This window comes from Epinephelus moara, chromosome 4 (assembly GCF_006386435.1).
Source record: "Epinephelus moara isolate mb chromosome 4, YSFRI_EMoa_1.0, whole genome shotgun sequence".
NCBI classification, from domain to species: Eukaryota; Metazoa; Chordata; class Actinopteri; order Perciformes; family Serranidae; genus Epinephelus; species Epinephelus moara.
In genome coordinates, this window is record NC_065509.1 from 35,972,761 (window position 1) to 35,996,231 (window position 23,471).

Sequence of the window (23,471 nt, forward strand, 5' to 3'; positions counted from 1 at the left end):
AGAGGATTTCCATTGACATTGCTAATAATAATAAAAAATAATGAATAGACTATTCTATTTCTATGAGATTTTTACATTTGGGGAATGAGCTAGCCTAATAATAATAATAAACAGATCTGACAGTTCAATTCAAATTGAAGTTTAATGACGCTTAACAACACAATCAAACAAAGCAGAAGAAAAAAGAACAATATTATTTATATTTTTGAAACACAACACGTTTTCTTTATCAATCTTGTCTCACTCAACAAGTTATTGTTTTGATTATTTGTTTACAGTGATATGAATTACATTACTTTTGCAGCCTCCTGCTCTTATAACAAGAATGAAGATAAGGCAGAACTTTATTTATCCCAATACAAAGCATGCAATATAGACTACAAAGTAGAAAAAGCAATGTATAGCAAATATAAAACTAAATAAACTAGATTAAGGTGTAGAATATAAGAACTAGCTCACAGTAAGGTTCAATATATAATATAAACACTTGCAAACAGTAAGATGAAAAATGGAAGAAATAGCTTACAGCAAATCAAAAATCAAATTAAACTTTATTTATATAGCACCATTTATACAATCATGCAGCCCAAAGTGCTTCACAGAGCAGGAGAAAAACAGCACAGAAAAAGTGACAAGTGAATAGCTAGACATTACAACAATAAATGACAAAATATTTAAAACAAATAACATTTCAAAGATGAAATGAGTACAAAAAAGAGACTGTTCCTACTTAACAGTTTGGCACTAAATATAACAAATCTCTCTACCAGTAGGGTGAAAACAGATGCAACCAATATATACAATGACACACACAGATTATCAGTATGACTGAAGTATGGCATTTGTGTATGGTGTCACACCTGAAGACGTCTGAGGACAAAATAAATCCTAAAAAACAGTTAATCATTAATAACAACTGTCACAAAAAAATAGAGTACTGCCAAATGAACAGATCACAAACAGGTGTGCTGCTTGCAAAAAAACATACTCATTATACATATGATACTGTCATATCTCATCATCATGGATTACTAAATAATGTCCTGATTAATATTCAACATTAATAGGGTGGTGCACCGTGCCTGGAAGTACTGCAATACCAGGTCGATGCGTGGAGTGGACAGAACGAACCCTAATCCAGCTCCCCATTCCAAAAACTGGTTTCGTTTCGTGTATAGCTTGGGTAGCTAGGAAACCATTTGAGTTAGACTCAAGTGAGAATAGATATTACACTTCATTGATGTCGAAAATCATGAAAGCGATACCGTAACACGGCAGGCGTAACAGGGTTATTCACCGTATGGTTGTTCTAAGTGACGGGTTTAGAAGCTTAACAAATGTTTTGGGGCAGTTGGGATAATAAGATTAAAGTACCACGAACGGCAATAGACAGAATTGCCAAAAAGCACATTATAGTAAAGAAACAGATGAAGCGAGTGTGACTCGTTGACTCTTCCGGGTCACGTGATGCCTTGTAATCCAATAGGAATTCAAAACGGGAGAAATACAGTTTAAACAACGTTACAATACATAAAACAGTGTTTATTATTTCATATATATCATCACTTAGAAGGCTGATCATGACAGGAATCCTCTGCGGATTATAAAATAATGTAGTGTCTCTGTTTTTTTAAAACAAAATGGCGCTCGACAGTCAATAATAGACATAAAACCTGACTGCAGTTAGTAGCCTACACATTAAAACACACACAGAGATACACAGATGGGCTACTTTGAGTGGGCATACCAAAACTCTGAGGCACAACCAAATAAAATAGGTCTTTCCTAAAAATCTTCTTCAACACAACTGAGCTGTGGCACCCTCTGCTGGATAAAACGGCAGACATGTGCAGTAGCTGTTAGAAAAATGTATTTAAAATACATTATTCAAGTTTTGGACGTACTGTCCGACTTATTAACTGCGTAGGTTCTCATTGTGACTAACAAAACAACAGAAAATCTTGACGTTAGACGACAGTTAACGTCACCACTTCACTGAAATTTAAATCTAACTGAGCCGAAGTATATTTAAACACACAGTAATAGGTTAAATATTGGTAAATATTGTGGATTCGTCCATACAGTTGTATCTATATCTAAGTATCTATTTTCTTATTTTTGTAGCCTTTTCTCGGGCCTACCGGTTACTCGAAATCCTCGCCAACGACTCACATAAAGCTACAACCACGGCGTTGACGCCATTAACAACTCTATGACCCGTTTAGCCTGGTGATGCGAGGCTAACTTTAGTATGACATAAGTCATGACAAGAAAGATGTGACGCTGTAAGTTTACTTGCCCTAAGACATCCTGATATCAAAAACATGTCCTTACATCGAGGTTAAAATGAAAAGAAAACATCTCCGAGGTCTCAGTGGTCTGTTACAGTGTGGTCAACGGTCGTGTGCCAGATAAACTATCGCGATGTGTGATTTACGGTTCTGCGCATGCGTACAGTGTAAGCTACATGGGCCGAAATCACGCACTACTCACTTGTCTACTGTAGTGAGTTCGCCATTTTGTAGTGCTGTCCAGTGTATAGTGGGAATTAGTATACCCTGCATAGTGAACCCAAAGTACCCCACAATCCACCGATGGTCACTCACCAAGTAATATATACCCATCATGCATCGCGGCCAAGAAACGGACGGACGCCGAGAGGACAGAAAGCATCTCGACTACAACCTGTTGCACATGTTTAACTGATAATGACATGTTTAAGTTTGTCTGCCAGTTTTTAATCATGTAATAAACTGTTGATTAAATGTATAGTCGTCGGTCCCCGAAGAGATAAAAACTAGCTCTGATTTGTATCGTATTAGCGTAATGCATAACGTTGCACAATAAATTCATTCAAGTTATTACACGACTGATTGGTAAAACAAACTCAAAAACAATAAAAGTTTTATGGAAATTTACTCAGTGCCGGAACAAAATTGTCCCTTAATTTTTTGAGCTAAGAGGAACTCTTATGCCAGGGGTCAGCAACTTTTATGACCAAAAACAATATATTTTAAAAAATCTGCCTGGAGTCTTAAAACACATTTGAGCATTATAATGAAGATAATACACACTTGGGCGGTGAGAGCAAATTTTGTTATTTGTCTTCAAGACTTTTACTGTTTTTTAATTTTGAATCCATAGCTAGTTTGGGGACTCAAGACTAGCCACTGCTATTAAGGTTTGGCAAAACTTAGAGGAAAAGGCACCAGGTTGTAGACGTACATTTTAGTTGACAAAATTTTAAAACATTTTTATTTGGTGTATAGGCTTCACATTTTTACCACTGGAGAATGGGGTAATTTCTTTAGGCCTACAACAATGATAAGTGGCAATTAAAATGTAAATAAATAAATTACTGTTATTCGTTTCCATATATGGTTTTGTCAAAGCCACATGGAGCCACAGGAGAGGGGCTGAAGAGCTGCTAGTGGCTCTGGTGGCTCTGGTTGCCTCCCCCTGTCTTGTGTCAACGATAAAAATCATTAAAATAGGGGCTACATATTCGACTGCATCTATGTGATTAATTTGTGCATGATAATAATAAGGAACCTGAACATGTTCATCGACACACAGCCGCTGATCCAACCCAAATTCAAAAAGAAAAAAAAAATCCAACTAATTTTCTCTGTTCTTGTTTACCTTTAACTTATATGTCTCCTCGCTATCTTCTCTATCATAAACCTGTTTTAAGTCAACGCCATGCAGCATCAGCAGCCAGTGCTACCTCTAACCTGCTCTGCAACACGCAATAATTTCCTGAAAATGTACAGTCTAGTCATCAGATGAAAATGTTGGCATTCTACGTTTCTGCAAACCACGAATATATCACATTTGTACGTTTCATACATAGCTTAACAGCATTTCTGAAGTGGTGTAGTTCTGATTACGTGCACATGAGCTGACTTTTTTGATGTGATGTTTTTTGGAAGGTGAGGAAATCGTTGGTGGCGTGACATTTAAGCAAGCTGCAGACCACTGTTGGAGACAAACAAGTACAACACCCGCTGTTAGATATCACTGCATTTCTAGCAGCATTTGTGCCACAGAAAGCGGGTGTTTTTTAGCTAACCGTTGCTGCCTTTCCAGCAGCGTTTTTGTCACCGAAAGTGTGTGTTGACCAAGTACATTTTGTGCCTAAAGATTAACCACAGTTTTGGTTAAACGAAAGTTTGAGTATAGCCACTATATAATAACGTACAAAGTACAATGCTAGCATTTATTCTGGTGACTGGGTTGAAATGTAATAACACCTGACAGTATAAGCACTTAACTTGATTAAACATGTAAAAAAAAAAATGATAAGAATAATGTAAGAACTTGATTGATGATGTAATAAAATGTTCTGAATGATACTGTAATAACATTTTTACTGTTAATATAATATCTTATTACTTAATTACCAGTGATTTCACAGCATATGTCCTTGTACGAAACAAGCATGCGATTGTGGGCTTTAATAAAACTTGTTTGTGGAAAATAAAATTCACATTATGTAGAAAGTTATTTTTCTTTTTACTGGACATTGATTGTCAGGGTCATTGTAAGCGGTGTCACAAGTGCAAAATGGATAACATCCTCTACTACAGTTAGGTTATAATGATTTATTATAACATCAATGTATTGTGATATATGTATCACAAAAATGTACTATACATTGGAAAATCAATGTAGAAACTATTTGTGTGTTACATAAGCTGGCTAATCCATTGAATTTCAGACTTGACGAATAAAAGTACTTTACGTCACATGAATTCAAAAAGAATTTGAAAATCCAGTTTTGCAGTCTGAGTGCATAACACAAATAACCTTGATGAATTTCTTGCTGTAAAAGTTATTCTAAAGATAATCATGCCATGGACTGTATAGATAGTCCATTAAAAATGGGGCCTTGTTTGAAAAGATTTTGCCTGAGTGGAACTCTCCAAAAGGTGGTGAGACGAGGAGAGAAGAGCAGTTAGGAATATTAACACTGCACAAAATTATTTTTATTTTATAAAACACTGTCTGAATCATTGAAGCTGAAAGGTGTGAAAAATAAAACTGCTGAAAAGTCAACACTGTACAGACATTAAAAGACGTTTAATCAAACTCGACACAGCTCGTTAACAGTCAGGTCCTGCAGCCGCCGTGGGAAGTAGAATGCCATCTGCTGTTAGCTCTGAGTGTCTCTGTGAAACTTGGTGTTGACTCGGAGTGAGTCATCCGTCATGTTCTTCCTGGGAGGAAACAAATAGAGACGGTGGAGGAAATTAATCAGGCACGATTCAACTGACATTAACAACCGACATGTGTACCTACAGGGTGTGTTGTTTTTAATTTGTTTAATGTTCTCTCACATATTGAACTTACTTGACAGTTAGTTGTTGCCTTCATAATGTCTCCAAAGGTTATACAACCTTCTGACTTGGTTTGAGAGTGTATGGATTTCAATATGTTCTTTTACTGCTTAAAGAAAGTCATTCTTTTTCATTTTGAAGCTCCCATATATTTAGTTTCATGATTTAAATTAGGAGAATCTGTTTTACAACTTTGTGCAGTTCAGAAAAAAATATAATTGAATAAATTAGCAGACTTAAGAGACCCTATTTAAACAATCTATAGCAGATGGTCTGAAGCCTATGCTCACTAGTTGTCCCTAGATCAAGGCTGGTAACTAAAGGTGACCAGGCCTTTGAAATTCTCTGCCTGGCTAGCACATTTGTAAATCATTGCTTAAAACTAATTTTTATAGGAAAGCTAAACGGCCTGATTTGTACTTTTTGATTTGTAACTTTGTAACTGTACACACTATTTTTCTTGGCTCTTAACAGTCTTTTAAAATATTGTATTGTTGTTGTTGTCTTATTGTCATGCACTTTGTGAAGCACTTTGTAACCTTCCTTATATACATGTTATACAAATAAAATTATTGTTATTTATTACTATAAAGGGCATGGCACAAGTGCATTTAGGGTGTGTCCATCTCCTCTTTTGCCTGTCAGATGTTACATTATCTGGGCGCAAAGTAAGGCGAGACTGGTTGGCTTGAATCCCTTTCTTGTCCGTGGTTATGAGGGTGATTTGTTGTGTTCTGCACTCTGCATTTTAACATGCTGCTTGCTGTGTTTGCATAGCATGTGAGACAATTGTCTTTAAAAATAGATGTTCTTTTTGTTTTCTTCCCTGCTCCATCAGACCATATCTGAGCCCTGTTAGTACTTACTAACACGTGTTATCTTTGCAGTATCTCTTCTTTTTCTCTGGTAGCCTGACCTTTAAAAAAGAATGTATAGCTTGGACTTTATCAAAGCTTTCCAACATATATAGTTGTTATGCCTCTGCACCAGCCATAGCAGTGGCTGGAGGCACTATGTGTTAGGGTTGTCTGTCCATTTGTTCCATTCTTGTGACCACAATATCTCAAGAATGCCTTTAGGGAATTCCTTCAAATTTGGCACAAATGTCCACTTAGACCAGGGGTGTCAAACATACGGCCCCGAAGGCCAGAACTGGCCCACCAAAGGGTCCAATGCAGCCCACTGATGACTTTGCACACCTAATATTGATGCACCTGTGAAGGCTAAGAGGTGCCAGGTTTCAGGAATAATTTAAACAGTGAGTAGATACTTCATGTAAAATGCAGCCTTAACGAAAAAAAATTGTGCCCATTTGATAAACGTGATGACAAATTCACACTCACATAACACTTTGTCAGAGCTTTCATTTCATATAGACAGTTCCTTATGTAATCTTGAAACCTGACTCAAACACAACCAGAAGTGACATCCTAACTAGCCTCTGTAAGCTCGTCTGTCTGCTCTCTGCTCGGCTATAGCCTGTCACAATATTTTTGTGTCTCCATGGTTAATGTGTTGTTTCACTGCTGGCATCACTGTCTTGTCAGCGACAGCTTCTTCCTTGTATGGTTATACCATTTGGTTCATTCCCCATACTGTATTTTGAGTCTTTTTGTGGTTTTCTTGCTTTTGTCACATGGTTGATTGGACTCTTTCAAACCGGCTGTTTGGCTAACACTGAGACAGTGACATAGATTAATGTGCACTTCCCAGCAACAAAATAAACTCCATAACCTCACAGTGGTCCCATGAGGCTGTTACAGTCATTAGAGACCAGAAAACAAAATTACTGAATGAATGAAAAACGGAGAGTGACAAATTAAAGGAAAAACCATGATAGTAAAATGTATTGTGAGTTGTTGGGCTGTCACAGGACCACCACAACAGCTTCAATGCACCTGAGCATGGATTCTTAAAGTCTCTGGGACTCTACAGGACAGATGCAACAAAGGCTGTAGCTTAAGTAGCACTGAGCAAACAGGTCACGTCTTGAATATATCTGAAAGAGGAGTTAACATTTTAAATTATTTGTAGTACATTTTTTTTATGGTGTATGCTTTTCATTTCCTCTAGACTATTATTGTAAGACAGCAAGACTTGTGCAGCTCCTGAGTCCGAGTCAAAATATATCGCATCGCATCGCATCGCATCACATCGCATCACATCGCATCGTACGGTATCGTCCACATGTTATTTTCAAATGAATACCTTCAAATTTGACTGTCTTGGGCAATTAACAAATTAACAACAAACTGATTTGGTTGTGTGGTTTATCCAAAATGTATTTGATGTTTGAAGGGTTATATTCTGCTGCAGTATTTCTCAAATTCTAGCTACAGCTGCTTGATGCATTATAAAAGATATTCTCTCTTTTGGTGTTTTTAACATGGTGGTGGCTCGAGCTGCAATAATTAATCAGTTGTCAACTATTCAATTGAGCACCAACTAAGTTGATAATTATTGAATCGGTGTAAGTGGTTTGTTTCTTAAAAAAAGTCAAAATTATCTGCCTCCAGCTTTGTAAATGTGAACATTTTCTGGTGTCTTTACTCCTCTATGATGGCAAACTAAATATTTTTGTGTGGATAAAACAAGACATTTGAGGCTTTGGGAAGCACACACTGACATTTTTATAGACTAAACAACTAATTTATCACTTGAGAAAATAATAAACAGACGAATTTTTTGGAACCTGAAGCTTGAAACCATCAATTTTCTTGTGCTGCTTGTATTTAAACCTTTGAACTCTGAGCAAATTGGTGCGATTTCTTTCAAAAACATGGGTAAAAAAAATTGCTAAAATTTTATAAAATAATTATTTAAAAAAATAGGGAAAAATGAAAAAAGCTAGTGAAAACTTATGTTTAGAATTATTATTACATCATTAAAATAATTATACAGAATTATTGTAATTTTTAAGCACTTTTCCTTGTTTGTTTTCAGCTTCTCTTTTTTTAACTAATTTTCTTGTTTTTAATTTTCTCTTTTTACTAATTTCTCACAAATTTTTGTGGGTCATTTCTTCTTTTGTTGCTCATTGCTCAGGTTTCAACACTGAAAGCTGCAGCCCTATTGGTGGAGAGTGCAATCTGGTGACTGAAGTTTATTAATTATATAATTTTGATGTATCTTATGCAGTTCATTAACCCCCTGTGCCCTGCATGGAGGCACCTGCATTTGTTATATTTCTCTACTCATTCATCAAGGTTTTTGCTTTTAGTTTTCCCCCATCAGTTCTTTCTATTCCTTGATATAAAAAACATGGATATTCAATCATCACTCATGAGCAATATCTGTATCTGTATATACTAACTGCGAAATATCTACACTGATAGATGCAATAATGTAAATTATGCTACTCAGCTTGTCTATTTATTATTGTGTACTGCTTACAATCAATCACTCACTGCAATATCAGTACTGTTAAACTATGCAATATCTATACTTCTATCAGTCAATAATGTGAAATCACTTTCATTCTGTCTCTTTATTATATTCTGCTTCTTTTGATGCTTCCTTTTTATATTGCTTTGTCTTTTTATACCATTTGCTTGCACTTTATTTTTTCTACTGATGCTTCCTTTTTGCACTCTCCCTTTGTTGCTGTGATGTTGCAAATGTCTGTGGGATGAATAAGGGATTATCTTTCCTTATCTTAAATCCTTATCACAAAGATTTGTAAGGTTTGGTCTGAGGATGGTGCCAGAGGAAAGGCTATGTTGTTACCAGTATTAAAAGGGTTTATCCTTTGTACCGTGGCCTATTTGGGACATCTCAAACTCAGCTCATCAGGATCAGCTAAGCTAAACAGAGCCACAACCTCCTATTGAGTTTCTATTGCATCAAGTGTTGCTGAACAAAATATAAGGTCCCATTGGGAATGAAATGTTCATCACATAGTCACAGTTACATCATGTTTAAGGAGTAGTTGGTCATTAATAATGTGTTATTTAACCCTAACCCTCCAATATGTGCATGTATAGGTCCTGTTTGTGCATGTGTGTGTCTTTCGGACCTGTGTGTAACTGACAAGCAAGAGTGAAAACATTGAATTTCCCCTCAGGGGGATTAATAAAGGAAATAAACTTAAACTTAAACTTATTTCAGGAAACTGTTAATAAGGTCAAAGATAAACCTGTTTTGGTTAGTATTTGTGTCAGTGGTGTGTCTGTGTCTGTGTGGCTGATTGCTTATCTACAGCTTGAGGCGGTGTGTGTTCCTGCAAAAGTGGAAGTGTTGCATTATGGATGGGGGACCCAGGTAACCTACAATGCAGTCACTCAGCACTGTGCAAACCTGAGATGTTCTCACTTATCCATTTGACACTACACACACACACACACATACACACACGTAATACGATTCTGAATCAACGTGTCCAACGTGAGGGTTGCAAATACTGTCTTACTGTTTGTTCTGGAACCTCTGAGTCACTCTGTCCTCCAACGCTGTCCGTATATCCGTCTTCTGTCAGAGGAGGAGGACTCAGTTCAGCTTTTTTCTTTCATTTATACAGGATGAAGTCAATATTTATGATGTCTCGGCTCAACACTTACCAAACAAAACTATTTATTACCCAACAAATTGTGTATTATGTTTACCTAACAAAATATTAAAAAATATAAGATGAACAAAATTCACAAAAATCTGATCCAGGCTGAACAAACTGTGCTTCTGTTTATCCCAAAACTGATGAAACCCCTGCATATTGCATCATATCCAACCACATCTTGGAGTCATGCTCAGTGTAACCTTGTGGCACAATAGCTGAAGGATAATACTTCTGCATCCTCATTTGCATAAGACGCACACAGTGGATTTTAGCCGTACCTTAATTTGCATGTTGCTGAGCAGCACCCCGCTGTTCAACAGCTGGTTACACTGCCAGCCCCAGCCAACCTCCCCTACCCAGCTCTGTCTGGGCAAAGGAGGAGGTGCATGTGGTGCGGCTTGGCACAAGTAACCGAGGTCACCTGTGGCCTCAGGTGATGAGGCGCCTGCACCGATGTACCGAGGGAAATAATTTGATCTCGGCCGGTAGTCTCCGATTCCATCTGGGCCTTGTTAGAGTCAGTGGACATGTGAGAAAGGAAGATAAACAAATACCCAAATGGACCTGAATCCTTCACTGGCAACTAAGATTCTACAGGCACAGGTGTATAAAGAAGTTAATAAGATGAAAGAAAGAAACTAATAGATATGTTAAACATTCAGCCCAGGGTGATTTGTTACAACTAATTATCTTTCAAGAGACAAGGTAAAGGATCGATGTCTTTCAGAACATGTATTCTCCTCCTTTTAAAGAATTCAATAACAGTTACATGAAGGCATGGGTGGATTATGAGATAATGGGCCCCTGGGCAACAATATGCAAAAGACACCACCACCTCTCCTACACAGGAGCAAGACATGCAGACTTTGTGGTGGTTTTATATCTCTTTGTGGTTGTTTTGTGTCCCTTTGGAGTTACTTTGCATCTCTCTGTGGTGGTTTTGTGGCTCTTTGGGGTACTTTTGTGTCTTTTTAGGTTGTTTTTTATCTCTTTGTGGTCGTTTTGCGCCTCTGTGGGGTAACTTTGTGTCTTTTTACATTGTTTTATATCTCTTAGTGGTAGTTTTGTGCTTCTTTAGGGTAATTCTGTGGGTTTTTGCGCTGTTTTATGTGTCTTTGTAGTTATTTTGGATCTCTGAAGTCATTTTGTGCCTCTTTGGGGTAACTTTGAGTCTTTTTAGGTTGTTTTTTATCTCTTTGTGGTCATTTCGTACCTCTTTGGGATTCCTTTGTGTCTTTTTAGGTTGTTTTTTATCTCTTTGTGGTCATTTCGTACCTCTTTTGGGTACTTTTGTGTCTTTTTTTAGTTGTTTTGTGTCTCTGTAGTTATTTTGCATCTTTTTGTGGTGGTTGTGTGACTCTTTGGGGTACTTTTGTGTCTTTTTAGGTTGTTTTATATCTCTCTGTGGTTGTTTTGCGCCTCTTTGGGGTACTTTTGTGTCTTTTTAGGTTGTTTTATATCTCTCTGTGGTTGTTTTGCGCCTCTTTGGGGTACCTTTGTGTCTTTTTAGGTTGTTTTATATCTCTCTGTGGTCGTTTTGCGCCTCTTTGGGGTACCTTTGTGTGTTTTTAGGTTGTTTTATATCTCGTGGTCATATTGTGCCCCTTTGTGATTGTTTTACTCTTTTTGTAGTTAACTTGTGTCTCTTTGTAGTTCATTTGCATCGTTTGTGGTCATATTGAGTCTTTTTTCAGGTTGGTTTGTGTTAATGTGAGGGATATTATGCAGGTGAAGGCGAGAGGGGGCCCCGACACTTATGGACCCCTGGGCCTGTGCCCGGTAGGCCTCCTCAATAATCCATTCATGCATACAAGAAACATATATTAATTATTCTTAGACATGAAAGAAAGATATGTTTGCACATCACGCTTTAAGCTGTCTAATGCATGAATGCACATCTACATGAACACTGATACGCCCTGATGTATACAAAATATATACTATATTACAGAAACTCACACAGGCACACAGGTACACATATGGTATGTTAACTCACTTTTGGCCCTGTTAACAGTGCTATCATGTTTCCAATGACAGTGATATTTGCTTAGGCAATACATAGCTATGAAATGTTTTAGGCTCTTTATGATAATCCCACAGGAAACTGGGTCATCGCAATCGGACAATGTAACTTCCCACCAATTAGCTGCGATAATGACAACACCATATTATACTTTTAGAGCAAATTCTGCTTCCAGGATTGCACTTAGTTGAATTACTCAATAGAGGTACATTCAATGGATGATTAATACATACACATGTGAGCATTAAATTATTTTCTGCTGCTGCTGACAATGTGTCCTGCTAATGTTGCAGTGTTGCTCTATATGGAAATATGTCTTTACTGCCTCTGGTGCTTTTAAAAATTGTATGTCCTTTTATATTGCATCAGCTTTGCCTCAAGTTTTAGCACTGAATCTAACATTTAATGATCTGTACATACTTGTGACTAAAAAAATCATGTTAAAATAATAATTTTTATAAACTGTACATGTACAACATTTTAAAGAAAAAAAAAATTACCAGAAGGAGTAAATAAACAGACAGAGAGTCTCTCTTTGTTTCTCCTACCTGTAAAAATCATCCTCTGTCCGCACTGTGGCTGTCCTGCAGCTGCTTCACTCTTTTGCATCATTTTTTTCCTCCACTGTTATGTTTGCATTAGTTGCAGGTTAGATACACTGATATAATGGGCCCCCTTGGGTGATAACTTGAGCCCAGCGGTCTGCTCTGTCCATGGGGTCATGCTTGGTTGTCATGCAACCACTGGTTGTCATGGCGTCAGTGGTTGTGTCCTAGTTACATTTTAAAAACAGGGAATGTTCTGCTACTGAAGCATGTTGACTACATATCACTTTTAATCTGGATTTATCCCACATTACTGAATTAAATCAATCAATATAAAGTCAGAAATAATATCATTATAATACTGTGGTAAAATTACAGTACCTCATTTTATGAACTGCTTTATAAATAGAGTCACAACTTCAACAGTATAACATTTATATTGTTATATTATTTTGGATGTTGTACTTATTATTTATACCTGTATCTACATGCTTAAATGCACAGCTGCTTCCATAATTCACTTATATAGTCTAAGGTATCGGAATATATTTTTTATGTATGTATCTATTTATTTCATTCAAGAGTTCTTTATCTTTTTTCTCATTTGTTAGCCTCTTTCTGAGCTGCTGTAATGCGAGTGTGAATTTCCTCTGAAATCAATGAAGTCTTATATCTTATCTTATCTTATCTTAGCACAGCTTATCTTACATATTAACGCCCTATGCAGACACTGGGTGTATTGGTCAGTCCCCGCAGGATCTTGTGGAGTTTTATAGTGATTATTGCAGCCCCAATTAACTGAATTTGGAATGACTTTTCCAAAAAAACAAAGGTCTGCCATAATTGTGCATTAATAGTGAACTACACCTGAAAAAGCAAATTCCTCAGTTTGAAGTTTGCTTGTAAATTCAGTGCTGCTTTATAGGTGACTCTCACATGATAACATAAAAATGAATTATCATCAACTTAACTCTGCATTTTTTTGTGTTCTTTAACATAATCTGTTAATATTGCTGCGGTACATTTATATTTTGTTTATTTTTATTTTTTTCTTTGGCAATGAAATGAAAGAGTTATCAAAACAGTACAAAGGGAATTGATCATGTTGAAAAGTGGTTTGCCTCAGGGCTTATTGTGACATAAAACTGAAACTGAGAGAGTGAATGAAACAAACTTTTTGTATATGTCCTACTGTGCTGAAATTTGGGGAAATGCATACAAAACAAATATAGATCCTCCAATTAAACTTCAGTAAAGAGCCCTCAGAATAATACATAAAGCTAGTTATCGGGAATCTACTTATCAGCCTTAAAAATTCCAGAAATTGTGTCTTTAAAAACATTGGAAATACTTTTTCGAGTTGTGAACAGAAACCTTCCTGTCTGTATTCAATTCTTTTAAATTAAGAGATAGAAATTATACTTTAAGAGGGTTGTTTATTTATGAAACATGTAAGGTGTAATCTAATGTAACATACAGATTTGTTTCAGTTTTGGGAGTCGAACTATAGAGGGGACTGATTTGAAATCATGTAGCTCTCTGAGTTTAAAAAAGCCTCAAAATGCAAATTGATTACAGATTATAATGTAAAATTATCAAAATGCAAAAGAATTGTGGATTTTTTTACTTAGTTTTCATTTAGTTTCCATCAACAACAATATAATCTATACATGTTCCTTCTTTTCCAGCTGTATATCACATTTGTACACATTATATTCAGAAATGATCTAAACATAAACATAAAAAGATGACAACACAAATATCCACAACAACATATGAACCCATTACTTAGCAAAAGCAAAAGTAATAATTATCCACTTCACATTATAATCACACAAAAAAGTACAGGTGCATAATTTGTACGACAGACAATGACATACATGTATGTGATATGTGCATAGGGGAAATATAAAAGCAAAAGTCTGTCAGAGCCCTACTGGATGATAAACCTCACCGTATTAATAAAGGCATGGCAGGACTCCAGAATTATTGTGGATTATAATTTAGAGTATAATGTATTTAAACCTTTGAACCCTGAGCAAAGTGGTGCAATTTCTTTAAAAAACATGGGGGAAAAGGCAACGAGCAACTTGTTTAGAAATGTCCCAAAAATTACAAAAAAATTAATCGATTTAGAATTTTTTTTTTTTTTTCTTTAAATAGGGACACTCTTTCCAGGTCATTTCCTTGTTTGTTTGTTTTAAACACTTTTATTAATTTTTTTTAAACTAATTTTCTTGTTTTTATTTTTTAGCTTTTCACTCATTTCTTGCTATTTTTTTTGGGGTCATTTCTTCTTTCGTTGCTTGTTTCCTTCTTCACATGTTTTTTGTTGGTTAATATAGGATAGGCAAAAATAAGCCTGGAGCTTCAGCTTATTCTTTTTTTCGGTTATTAATTGTGAGAAAATCCGTGTGGGATAATCTTTGTTTCTCCAGGTGCATGTAACCAAAATAAAAATCATTAATCAATTAATTCATTTCATCCTATCTTAATAATTTGATTAAGGATAACCAGGTTTTTGTAATATTCATGATCACACCCTGCGTGTGCGCACCCATCTAAATGTGCATTACCACATTACGTCACTAGATGGTCCTAAAGCATCACTTTGTAACATTGTCCTCCTCTTCCTATTCCCACTTTTTTCTTTTTTCTTTTTCTTTTTTGTTAAATGGACTCGCCCATGAGCCGCCCCTTGTGAGTGGATCTCTGTCAAGTCAGGCGCAGTTTGCAACAGGTAGACAGGAAATGGAGGGATTTGGCCTTCAAAATAAGACGGTAAAATTGACGATTAGGAACAAGCAAAAATAATAGATTAATATAAGCATCAAAGTCTGTGACGCGAAAACAAATAAGCAAATTAATCATGGGAATTAAGTAAAATAGATACTGAGTTAGGGTATATTAATGGTGCGTCGTGATGCATGGAATGATATGGTACAGTTCAGTTCCTGTCGTGTACTGTAACCTATAATTAGCATGTGTCCTTGGGTTTCATTTCATCTTTATAATGATGCACAGCTAAATCAATGTGGTACGATCTATGTTAATTTTCCACAGACCCCTCCCTGCCTTCATTGTCTCCTTGTATCAACGAACACGCTGGAGTTTTATTTTGAAAGCCGATACCGGAAGTGCGGCCGTTAACTATGGCCGACTTCACCCTGCTGTGTCAGTCACCATGGTGGCATACAACAGAGCACAGCGGCGGCGGACCTATCTCCACTTTTAGACCTATTAAAAATGTTAATATACTGAATTTCCTCAGTGAGTGTACTCGGCTCTACCTCTCATAATGGACGCCAGGTTGTTGTTGACGGGATAGCCGTTAGCCGCTAGCTTACTTTTTTGTGTTTGCTGGGCTCCTGCATGTAATTTCTTTCCGTCGCTAGCAGAATGCTGAAGAGACAAGGAATGGCTTTGATGAACGCTGCCTTGAATAAAGGGACATTTTTCACCATAAAGAAATAACTCCGACGAGACAGTTTGAGCCAAGCTTTTTACAAGAAGTTTCCTCTCGGCGGGACCCGGTGGTTGGCAGCCGGTTTCGGGCTCGGGCAACAGAAAGACAGACACCCCCGAGGAGACTGCTCGGCTGTCTGGCTCCAGTCGTGGCCTGGCTCCGGGCACTCCCAGCTTATCCGCTAGCATCGGACCACAGGCGACAAGAATAAAGCAAGACACCAAGGGGGGCTTCTTTTGTTTATATCCGTGGAGCTGGATATTCTTAACATTAATTTAGGATAAGGAATTCAGTATCCTCCAGACGGCGTCTTCCAAAACAATGGCGTCTTATGTGGATAACAGCTTTCGGCAGGCTGTGATGATGAATCCGGCTGAAAGGACGCAACAGGTCAGAAGAAATAATTTATTATTCCAGTGCAATCTGCATTTTAAAAGTGCTCTTATCTGCTGTGTTTGCCACTCAGTTGCTTCAGTGTAACATTGCAGCATACTCTACATTGTAACATCATGAAGTGCAACAGAGAAGTGTGTGCAACTGTTGCCATTCAGCTTGTTCCAGTGTTAGGTATGGCTACATCCCGCTAAGCCCTCTATCAGCACAGATAATCAAGGCTACTTAACATAACAGGAGCCTGCAGCCTTGGTGGGAGTCTAACTTAAACCAGCATCTATTTGTGCACCCTGCTTTTACATTCAAGACGTGCATTTTGCAAAGGCTAAACTGAGTTTTGCATTTTGCAGAGACACATTAAAATAGGGTAGAAAGATGAGGCATATGGAGGCTAATCCTACCCTAGTGTTAGCCTACTAAAACAGATATTATTCCTCTTTATTTTTTAAATTTTCCAGTCATGTTTGGCACACTGAAACACAACTCAATGATCAATGCTTCTATGTTAGGCCCTGCATTATTCTCCCTTAGTTTTTCCCATCTTTGCCATGATTTAGGGCTTCACTGGACCCTCTAATGGTCAAGCTCAGTGCTGTCACTGCACAATATCACCCCAGTATCACCTGATCCATACCAGTAGCCTCCTCTGGGAGGTGAGGAGTTGTATGTCTCCTGCACATGCAAATCCTATGGGCTGTGGTTATTATCCTCTAGCCACACACACTCACACCCAAGCTCACATGGCTTCAGATAATACCAGTTATGCTCTGCAGATACACGCAATAAATCCAGTTTGGCTGCGAGGATGGCATCTTTTCATTTGCGCACTGCTCCCACTGCAAATGGATGCAGCTTTTACACACAATGGACAATCAATAGGCCACCACTTAAACCAGTGGGGCTACAGTCAGTGGCACCGCCGTCTGCCCGGGGTGTCTGACATTGGGGAAACAATTATGGTGTCATCGACGGCTTGTTAACTGTACAAGCCCAAGGTCTTTACAGCTTTATGCAGGCTGTAATTTGTACAAGTGATAGATGCCGTGATGGTTATGGAAACAAAGACTGTTTGGTTGGCATCAGTGGCAGCAATGCTCGTATAAGACTGGAGCATTAGTAGTTTATATTAAGGCTGCAACTAATGGTTGTTTCATTATTGATGAGTCTGGATGTGGTTTTCTGGATTAATTGTTTCATCGTTTTATCCATGAAATAGGAAAATATATCAAAAATGCCTGTGAAGACTTAATTCAGTCCATGATAGTGTCTTCCAACAGTCTAAATCCTTATATTTTTTTGTGTTTTTGCTTTGACTGCAGCTATTAATCTTTTATCAAAACATTTGCCAATTAATTTTCTGTCGATCTGTTAATGATTAATCCACAAACTGCTCCTGTTTTGCTCAGCTGTTGTTGTCTTATTTTTGTTCTGCTGCCCACAAAATCAGTGAATTTACTCAGTTTGAATTAGTTGCTGGTAGTTTTGATGATATGGTCCTTTAAATGATAGCTGCCGAGTATTAAAATTGCTTGTCAGTGCTGATATGGAAGTGAGAATGATTCAAAGCTGGCCGTCTAACACCTGTGTCATCCTGCTAACCCACCTGAAAGACCTGACATCACATTGGTTTTCAGTGCTCCGTCTGAATGCTATTTCTGAGACTTTCCTAACCTGACAAGAATATGTGAGGGGAAATTAAATACTTGGAATTTCTGAGCTGGAAAATAGTCTGATTAAAAGATACCGAGGCTTGGACAGAAATATGTCCTACTTGGAGATTCAGTAAAAGAAACCGACTGGTATGTCTGTGGTCCTTCAACACTGTGGAGCGGCGGTGTGAGCCCATGCTGTGTCAGTATGCAAACATTTCATTCAGGAAGTCTTTGAAGTGATGAAAAATAAATGGAGAGGCGAACTAGAACAGTCTGAACAATGACTAAATGACTGTGTTTGAAAGTGATTTAGTCAGAAGCAAAAGTGTGATGTCCTAACAGGATTTAGAGGTCTTTACAAACACTGCATCCATGTCACTGCAGTTGCGTCACAGAGGAGCCCACTCCTTTTTCCTGTGATTATTCCGCAGACAAGCGAGGAGACGCGTTTATAATAACTACCAAGTCTTTTCGAATTTAATCTCCATGGTGTAGAATATCATGTGACTGTGTGGTTCTTCTGCTCCGTGCTTTTCAATAGCAGCACCTTCCTCTGCGTTCTTTTCAAGTGTCGAGCGACTGTGGTGGCTGACACACTTTATCCTAATGGTGTTGGCAGGGCCGCTCTGTCAGGATTAGCTAACGGTTAGAGGGATCTGTCTTTATCGCTCAAGACTGACCACAGTGGGATTTGACCCTCCCGCCTTACCCTATTGTCACATGGCAGGTTAAATAACTGACCACTTGACAGCTAGCGTTCACACTGGGTTTTTTAACTGTAACTGGGGGTGCACGAAGTCTTGACAGCGTAAAAAGGAGGTAGTCTGATGGTAGAGAAAGCAGAGGGAGGAGGACACATTTTCTCTCTAACACACTGCTGCACATTTTTGAAGTTGTGATATGAATTAAGATAACACGACATGGCTATTTGATCTCTAATTTCTCCTTCATGTCCAATTTCAGTCGTGTTTTGGCGGGGATTATTACAATCTCTTTTAACAAAATGGTATTGCAGTGTGGTTCTCAGTAGCACTTGATGGACAAAGATGTTTTGCAGGGTTTGAATTGGGACCCTTCACTTACATGATGCCACACATTCCAGCAAATTCACCCAATCAAGCCTCACATTTGAGCTATTTCTCTTTAAATTTAATCTCAAATGGGCCGTGCTGATGATGGATTCCATCATGTAGACTCAATCAGCTGCGGGTTCATAGGTTTTATCTTTAAAGAGCCTCTCCTCCACTGTCTGCCCTTGGGGATGTCTTTTTATTCTCTGTGCAGATGACTGCAGGAGACCATACCAGGACAGGCACATTTATCAGATTTGCAGACGTCGCAATGATGGCGAGTCTGCCTCGGCAAGTGTGGGCCCATATTTAGACACCGCACAGTCATGTGCAGCAAATTCTAAGCTTAAACTTAATTAATGAAAGACATGGCGGTTGATTTGCAGGATTCCAGGCTATGAAAACACTCTGTCATGAAATAATCTAGTAACTCATCAGTTTGAAAAGCTGCTTCCTTTTCTCTTTACATGTCAGCGTTGATATAATATCCTGAATTTCAACAGCTGGTCGGACAAAACAAGCTGTTTTATTGCAGCTCTTTGGGCTCGGGTAACTTGTGATGGGTGTTGCTACTTATTTTTTGGCTTCCCTACATTGCATGTTCATTATCAAACATGATGCACAGGCTTTGTTTGTGAAAGTGGTGTCTGTGACACGTTTGTTTTTCAGGTCAGTTGGTGGGGGTTGGACTATATTTAGCTGTTCAAACTGTGTATTGAACTCTGTCTGAAACTTTGAATGACTGGTGTCTATTGTAAATTTCTTGTTTATGTTCTTCCTTGTTTTCCTCATGGCAGAATGATTTAATGTCATGACTCTGGACAACAAAAAAGGCATTGTGTTGAGCTGAACCGACTTGAACTGTAAAGTTTGGTGCAGCATCCATCTACATCTTGCCATTCAACCTTGTGTCATGAAAGACCAAGAGTATGAGCAAAAACCTGCACATGGTGCAAACATCAGTGTATCAACATTGTGGAAAATGAGTACTGAAACTTCAAAATAATAAGAATCAATATTTATCAATAAAGCAATATTTTTGACAACATTAGCACACATGATGTCATGTTTATCTGCAGCAAGCAGACAGACTCTCAGACATCTCTCCTCTTGTTTAGCCAGGTGGCAAAGCTAAAGGCCACAAACAACAGTCCTTGCTGCGGTGACCCTGCTTCACATTCTCATAGCTGGAGGGACAAGCTGCCTACTTTACATTGTTTCCACATATCCTGGATCAGCACAGGCCTGCAGTGGGTGTACTCGGAGAGACGAGGAAGAAAACGAATCCATTTGGGACACTAAGTGGATATTCTTGACCCTGTTGACTCGTAGTGAGCACAATGAATCAGAATATCTGGGCCATTAGCCGGTCATTACTCAAACTCTGATTACAAGAAGCACCGAGTTTAATGGTCCAGCTAAAATAACATAATTTGTCTGAGGAAAAACTCCTTGTTTTTTTTAAACAATTGAAATGAAAACTTTCAATTGAAGGTGAAACTGGGCAGTTTGGTAGCACAGGCCTGCCATTTACACAACAGCAAAGAAGTTGTTATGTTAAAGTGTTGACTTGCAGAGATACTGCTATAAATACTGTCACTTTTAGACAGAATTTCCCAGCCCCGCCAAATGAAGGTGTACATAACTGTAAACTAGTCGAGGAAGTAGTTGCTGCTGGTTGTAAAATGAGTGATGAGCACAAAGCTGCCCTGTCTCTCAGCATCCTGCCCAGTACACACAGCAGGAAGAGGAAAAGCGTCAGGATGCTTTTTGAACTCAAGCCGGAAGAGTGGCCTGACAACACAACGCCTTTCCCCCTGGAGCTGTTTTTATTTTCTGAAGCTGGGTGTTGTTTTGTGACTGCCTTCCTATTTTCGTCAGGGGCATCAGAAGCATGTGAACATCTATTTAAAAACCCTCCAAATCGCTGGCTCGAGAAGAAGGATGGACGTCTGTAGCAAGTTCTGCTACTGGAGTTGTAATGGTGTAATTTTCCCAGGGCAACTCTGGGTTTTCTAATTCTCAAAAAAAACCTCCCATCCATTCTGTAAATTTAGGCGCTGCTTGCCTTGGCGTTTTGCTTGCGCTCTGCAGCACTAACCCTGTAGAAGTAAAGTGATGTCACATGTTATTCTTGTGTTGAAAGTGGAGGCTGAGTGCAGGCTGATGTGGTTACACACACCGCGGTCACAGTGACGTATTCCTCCCAGTTTAAATACAGGGGATGAATTCAGGAAGGGAAGACAGAAACAAATGCACCAACGTACGATACCCACACAGAGGACCAGCACGGTCTCTGATTGGCTCATTTGAATCACGCTTTTAATTCCACTTCAACTTTTTTCATATTATTGTGATGGCAATAAAGCATAGCTCTGCCTACTGGTCAGTGCACCCATAAACTGTATTGATTATTGTGTTAAAAGTATTGACTCCTCAGTGTTATGACTGCGCAGGGAACAGCTGATGAAAAGGTTGAATCTTAAATCATACACATAACCTATTTACTGCCGATGAAGATGGCATTTGTGGTTGTTTCACAGTTTTATTGTACAGATAAACGTCTGCTATCATGGTGGACTACAAGCCAGAAAACATTTGCATTCCAGAAACTGTTCCTTACTGGAACACACAAGGATGTTTGTGTAGCCCTGTGCGGCTGTTACTCCCTAAAATCTAATAATGAAAAGACCAATCCAGTGTAGTTTGTGTTTAAATGCACCACTGAGATTGAAGTAAGCTAAACACACTGTGGCTTTTGCCTCATAAAGCACGATTTAACACTAGTGGAGCACAAAACCAAGCGAAAGCTCTTTAATATCCGCAGTTGTGTGTGTATTTATGCATGCTGCACTCGTATATTTTAACTGAAGACTAAGGTATGTGGGTATCTTAATTAACATCTTGTATAGGTGTCGATTAAACCCTTAAGTAATCCAGTATTAGTCTAGAATGGTAAATGTTAAAAACTTGGAGTAACTCCAACTGGGGAAAAAATCTTGAGAGAGGGAATTGTCATGATGTTCCTTTCTTGAGTATTGCAACACTGGAGATCTGCAAAGATGTGTTCTGTGGCAGGATTGCATGCTGTCCTGTTGAGACTTCTGAGAACTTTGAGAGCTTTGTCTTCAGCAGATGTATCCCTGTGTTATCTTTATGTAGACTTTATGTAGGCTAATGATTATTTTCTTGATGCATCCTTATTTATTCTCCAGATGTCGGTTTGGTCCATGAAATGTCAAAGAAAAGTGAACAATGCCTGTCGCAGTTCTCAAAGCCCAAGCTAACATACTCAAATTGTTTTTCTTGTCCCATCAACATTCAAAACCCAAAGGTAGCGAGTTTTAGTCATCCTAAAGAAACCGACAAAATTTCACATTTAAGAGGCAGAGAAACCAGATAAATGTTGACATTTGTCTTTCGGAAAAAAGAACCCAATAATCAGGAACTGACCCAAAACCTGCCACAGATTAAGTTTATAGGAGAACTATTAGGCCTATACTTTTACATATTTTGTCTTTTACGTATAGTGTTACAGTGGAGGATGTTCATATTAAATGTGCCCAAATTTTCAAATGAGATAAAGGCATGTAGAAGTAATCCCTGTGACCAAAAAGCTCAACTTTCCTACCATAATATATTTCTTTATATAGTCACATTATGTAGCCAACACAGCTACATATAGCTACATGCTAACATCAGGGAAACTTAACTTGGTTACCAATGTTGAAAATTTCTCCCGATTTAAATTGCTGCTGGAACATGTCTGGTTGTGTGACAAAGCCTTTATTGCTGATTTTTTAATCATGGAAAATGTGGTTATACACGGTCATTATCCTGCTGCAAGTACACTGCTACATGTAGCTACATGCTAATATCAGGGAAATCGTAATCTTGGTTGCTGATGTTGTTAATTTCTCCCTGAATTTGGATCATGTTTCTGCTGGAACATGTCTGGTTGTGTGAAGAAGTCTTTACTAATTTTTTTTTTATTGAGGGAAACAGCGGTTACATGGTCATTACCCTGCTGCAAGTACACTGCTACATGTAGCTACATGATAACATCAGGGAAACATGAAATCTTTGGTTCTGATGTTGAACATTTCTCCCTGAATTCAGATCAGGTTTCTCTTGGAACATGTCTGGTTGTCTGACAAAGCCTTTATTGATGATTTTTAATCAAGGAAAGTGCAGTTATACACAGTCATTACTGCGCTGCGAGTACACTGCTACGTGTAGCTACATGCTAACATCACAGAAACATGAAATCTTGGTTGCTTATGTTGTTAATTTCTTCCCAAATTTGGATCATATCCCTCCTGGAACACGTTTTTTTTACTGTAGAAAGTGCCACTATTCTCCATTTCTGTCATTCCCTGGCTGCACTGTGCAGTGACCCCGAGATTCAGAATACCTCGAAACACGGACCAA

The 23,471-nt window shown here is 38.1% G+C and overlaps 2 protein-coding genes and 1 non-coding gene across 11 annotated transcripts in view; 1 reads left to right on the top strand and 2 right to left on the bottom strand.

The window, feature by feature from the left end:
• Positions 1 to 1,066: 1,066 nt before the first annotated feature.
• LOC126389535 (U2 spliceosomal RNA) lies at positions 1,067 to 1,263 on the bottom strand. The gene has a single exon (XR_007569876.1). It is a non-coding gene; the product is annotated as a U2 spliceosomal RNA (small nuclear RNA).
• A 3,707-nt stretch (positions 1,264 to 4,970) lies between these two features.
• LOC126389052 (uncharacterized protein C4orf45) lies at positions 4,971 to 12,617 on the bottom strand. The gene is made up of 4 exons (XM_050042482.1): positions 12,463 to 12,617; positions 10,170 to 10,399; positions 9,748 to 9,806; positions 4,971 to 5,219 (listed from the first exon to the last, which is right to left on the bottom strand). Exons 1-4 carry the CDS (start codon positions 12,524 to 12,526, stop codon positions 5,156 to 5,158), a joined length of 417 nt encoding a protein of 138 aa, XP_049898439.1. The 5' UTR covers positions 12,527 to 12,617; the 3' UTR covers positions 4,971 to 5,155.
• Positions 12,618 to 15,639: 3,022 nt separating this feature from the next.
• rapgef2b (Rap guanine nucleotide exchange factor 2b) overlaps positions 15,640 to 23,471 on the top strand; it is a 152,806-nt gene continuing 144,974 nt past the window's right edge. For all 9 annotated transcript variants that reach the window (XM_050042457.1, XM_050042459.1, XM_050042464.1 and 6 more), the window contains exon 1: positions 15,640 to 16,315. In XM_050042457.1, the coding sequence (XP_049898414.1) occupies positions 16,247 to 16,315 (69 nt within the window). In that variant the 5' untranslated portion in view covers positions 15,640 to 16,246. The remainder of the gene's footprint in view (positions 16,316 to 23,471) is intronic.

What these genes read in the sequence shown, in the direction of transcription:
- LOC126389052 (XM_050042482.1), bottom strand. Translation starts at nt 12,526, where the DNA reads ATGATGCAAAAGAGTGAAGCAGCTGCAGGACAGCCACAGTGCGGACAG. An exon ending in ACAGAGGATGATTTTTACAG is followed by an intron (nt 10,400 to 12,462) that starts GTAGGAGAAACA and finishes GACTCTAACAAG; the next exon opens with GCCCAGATGGAATCGGAGAC. An exon ending in TCAGCAACATGCAAATTAAG is followed by an intron (nt 9,807 to 10,169) that starts GTACGGCTAAAA and finishes CTCCTCTGACAG; the next exon opens with AAGACGGATATACGGACAGC.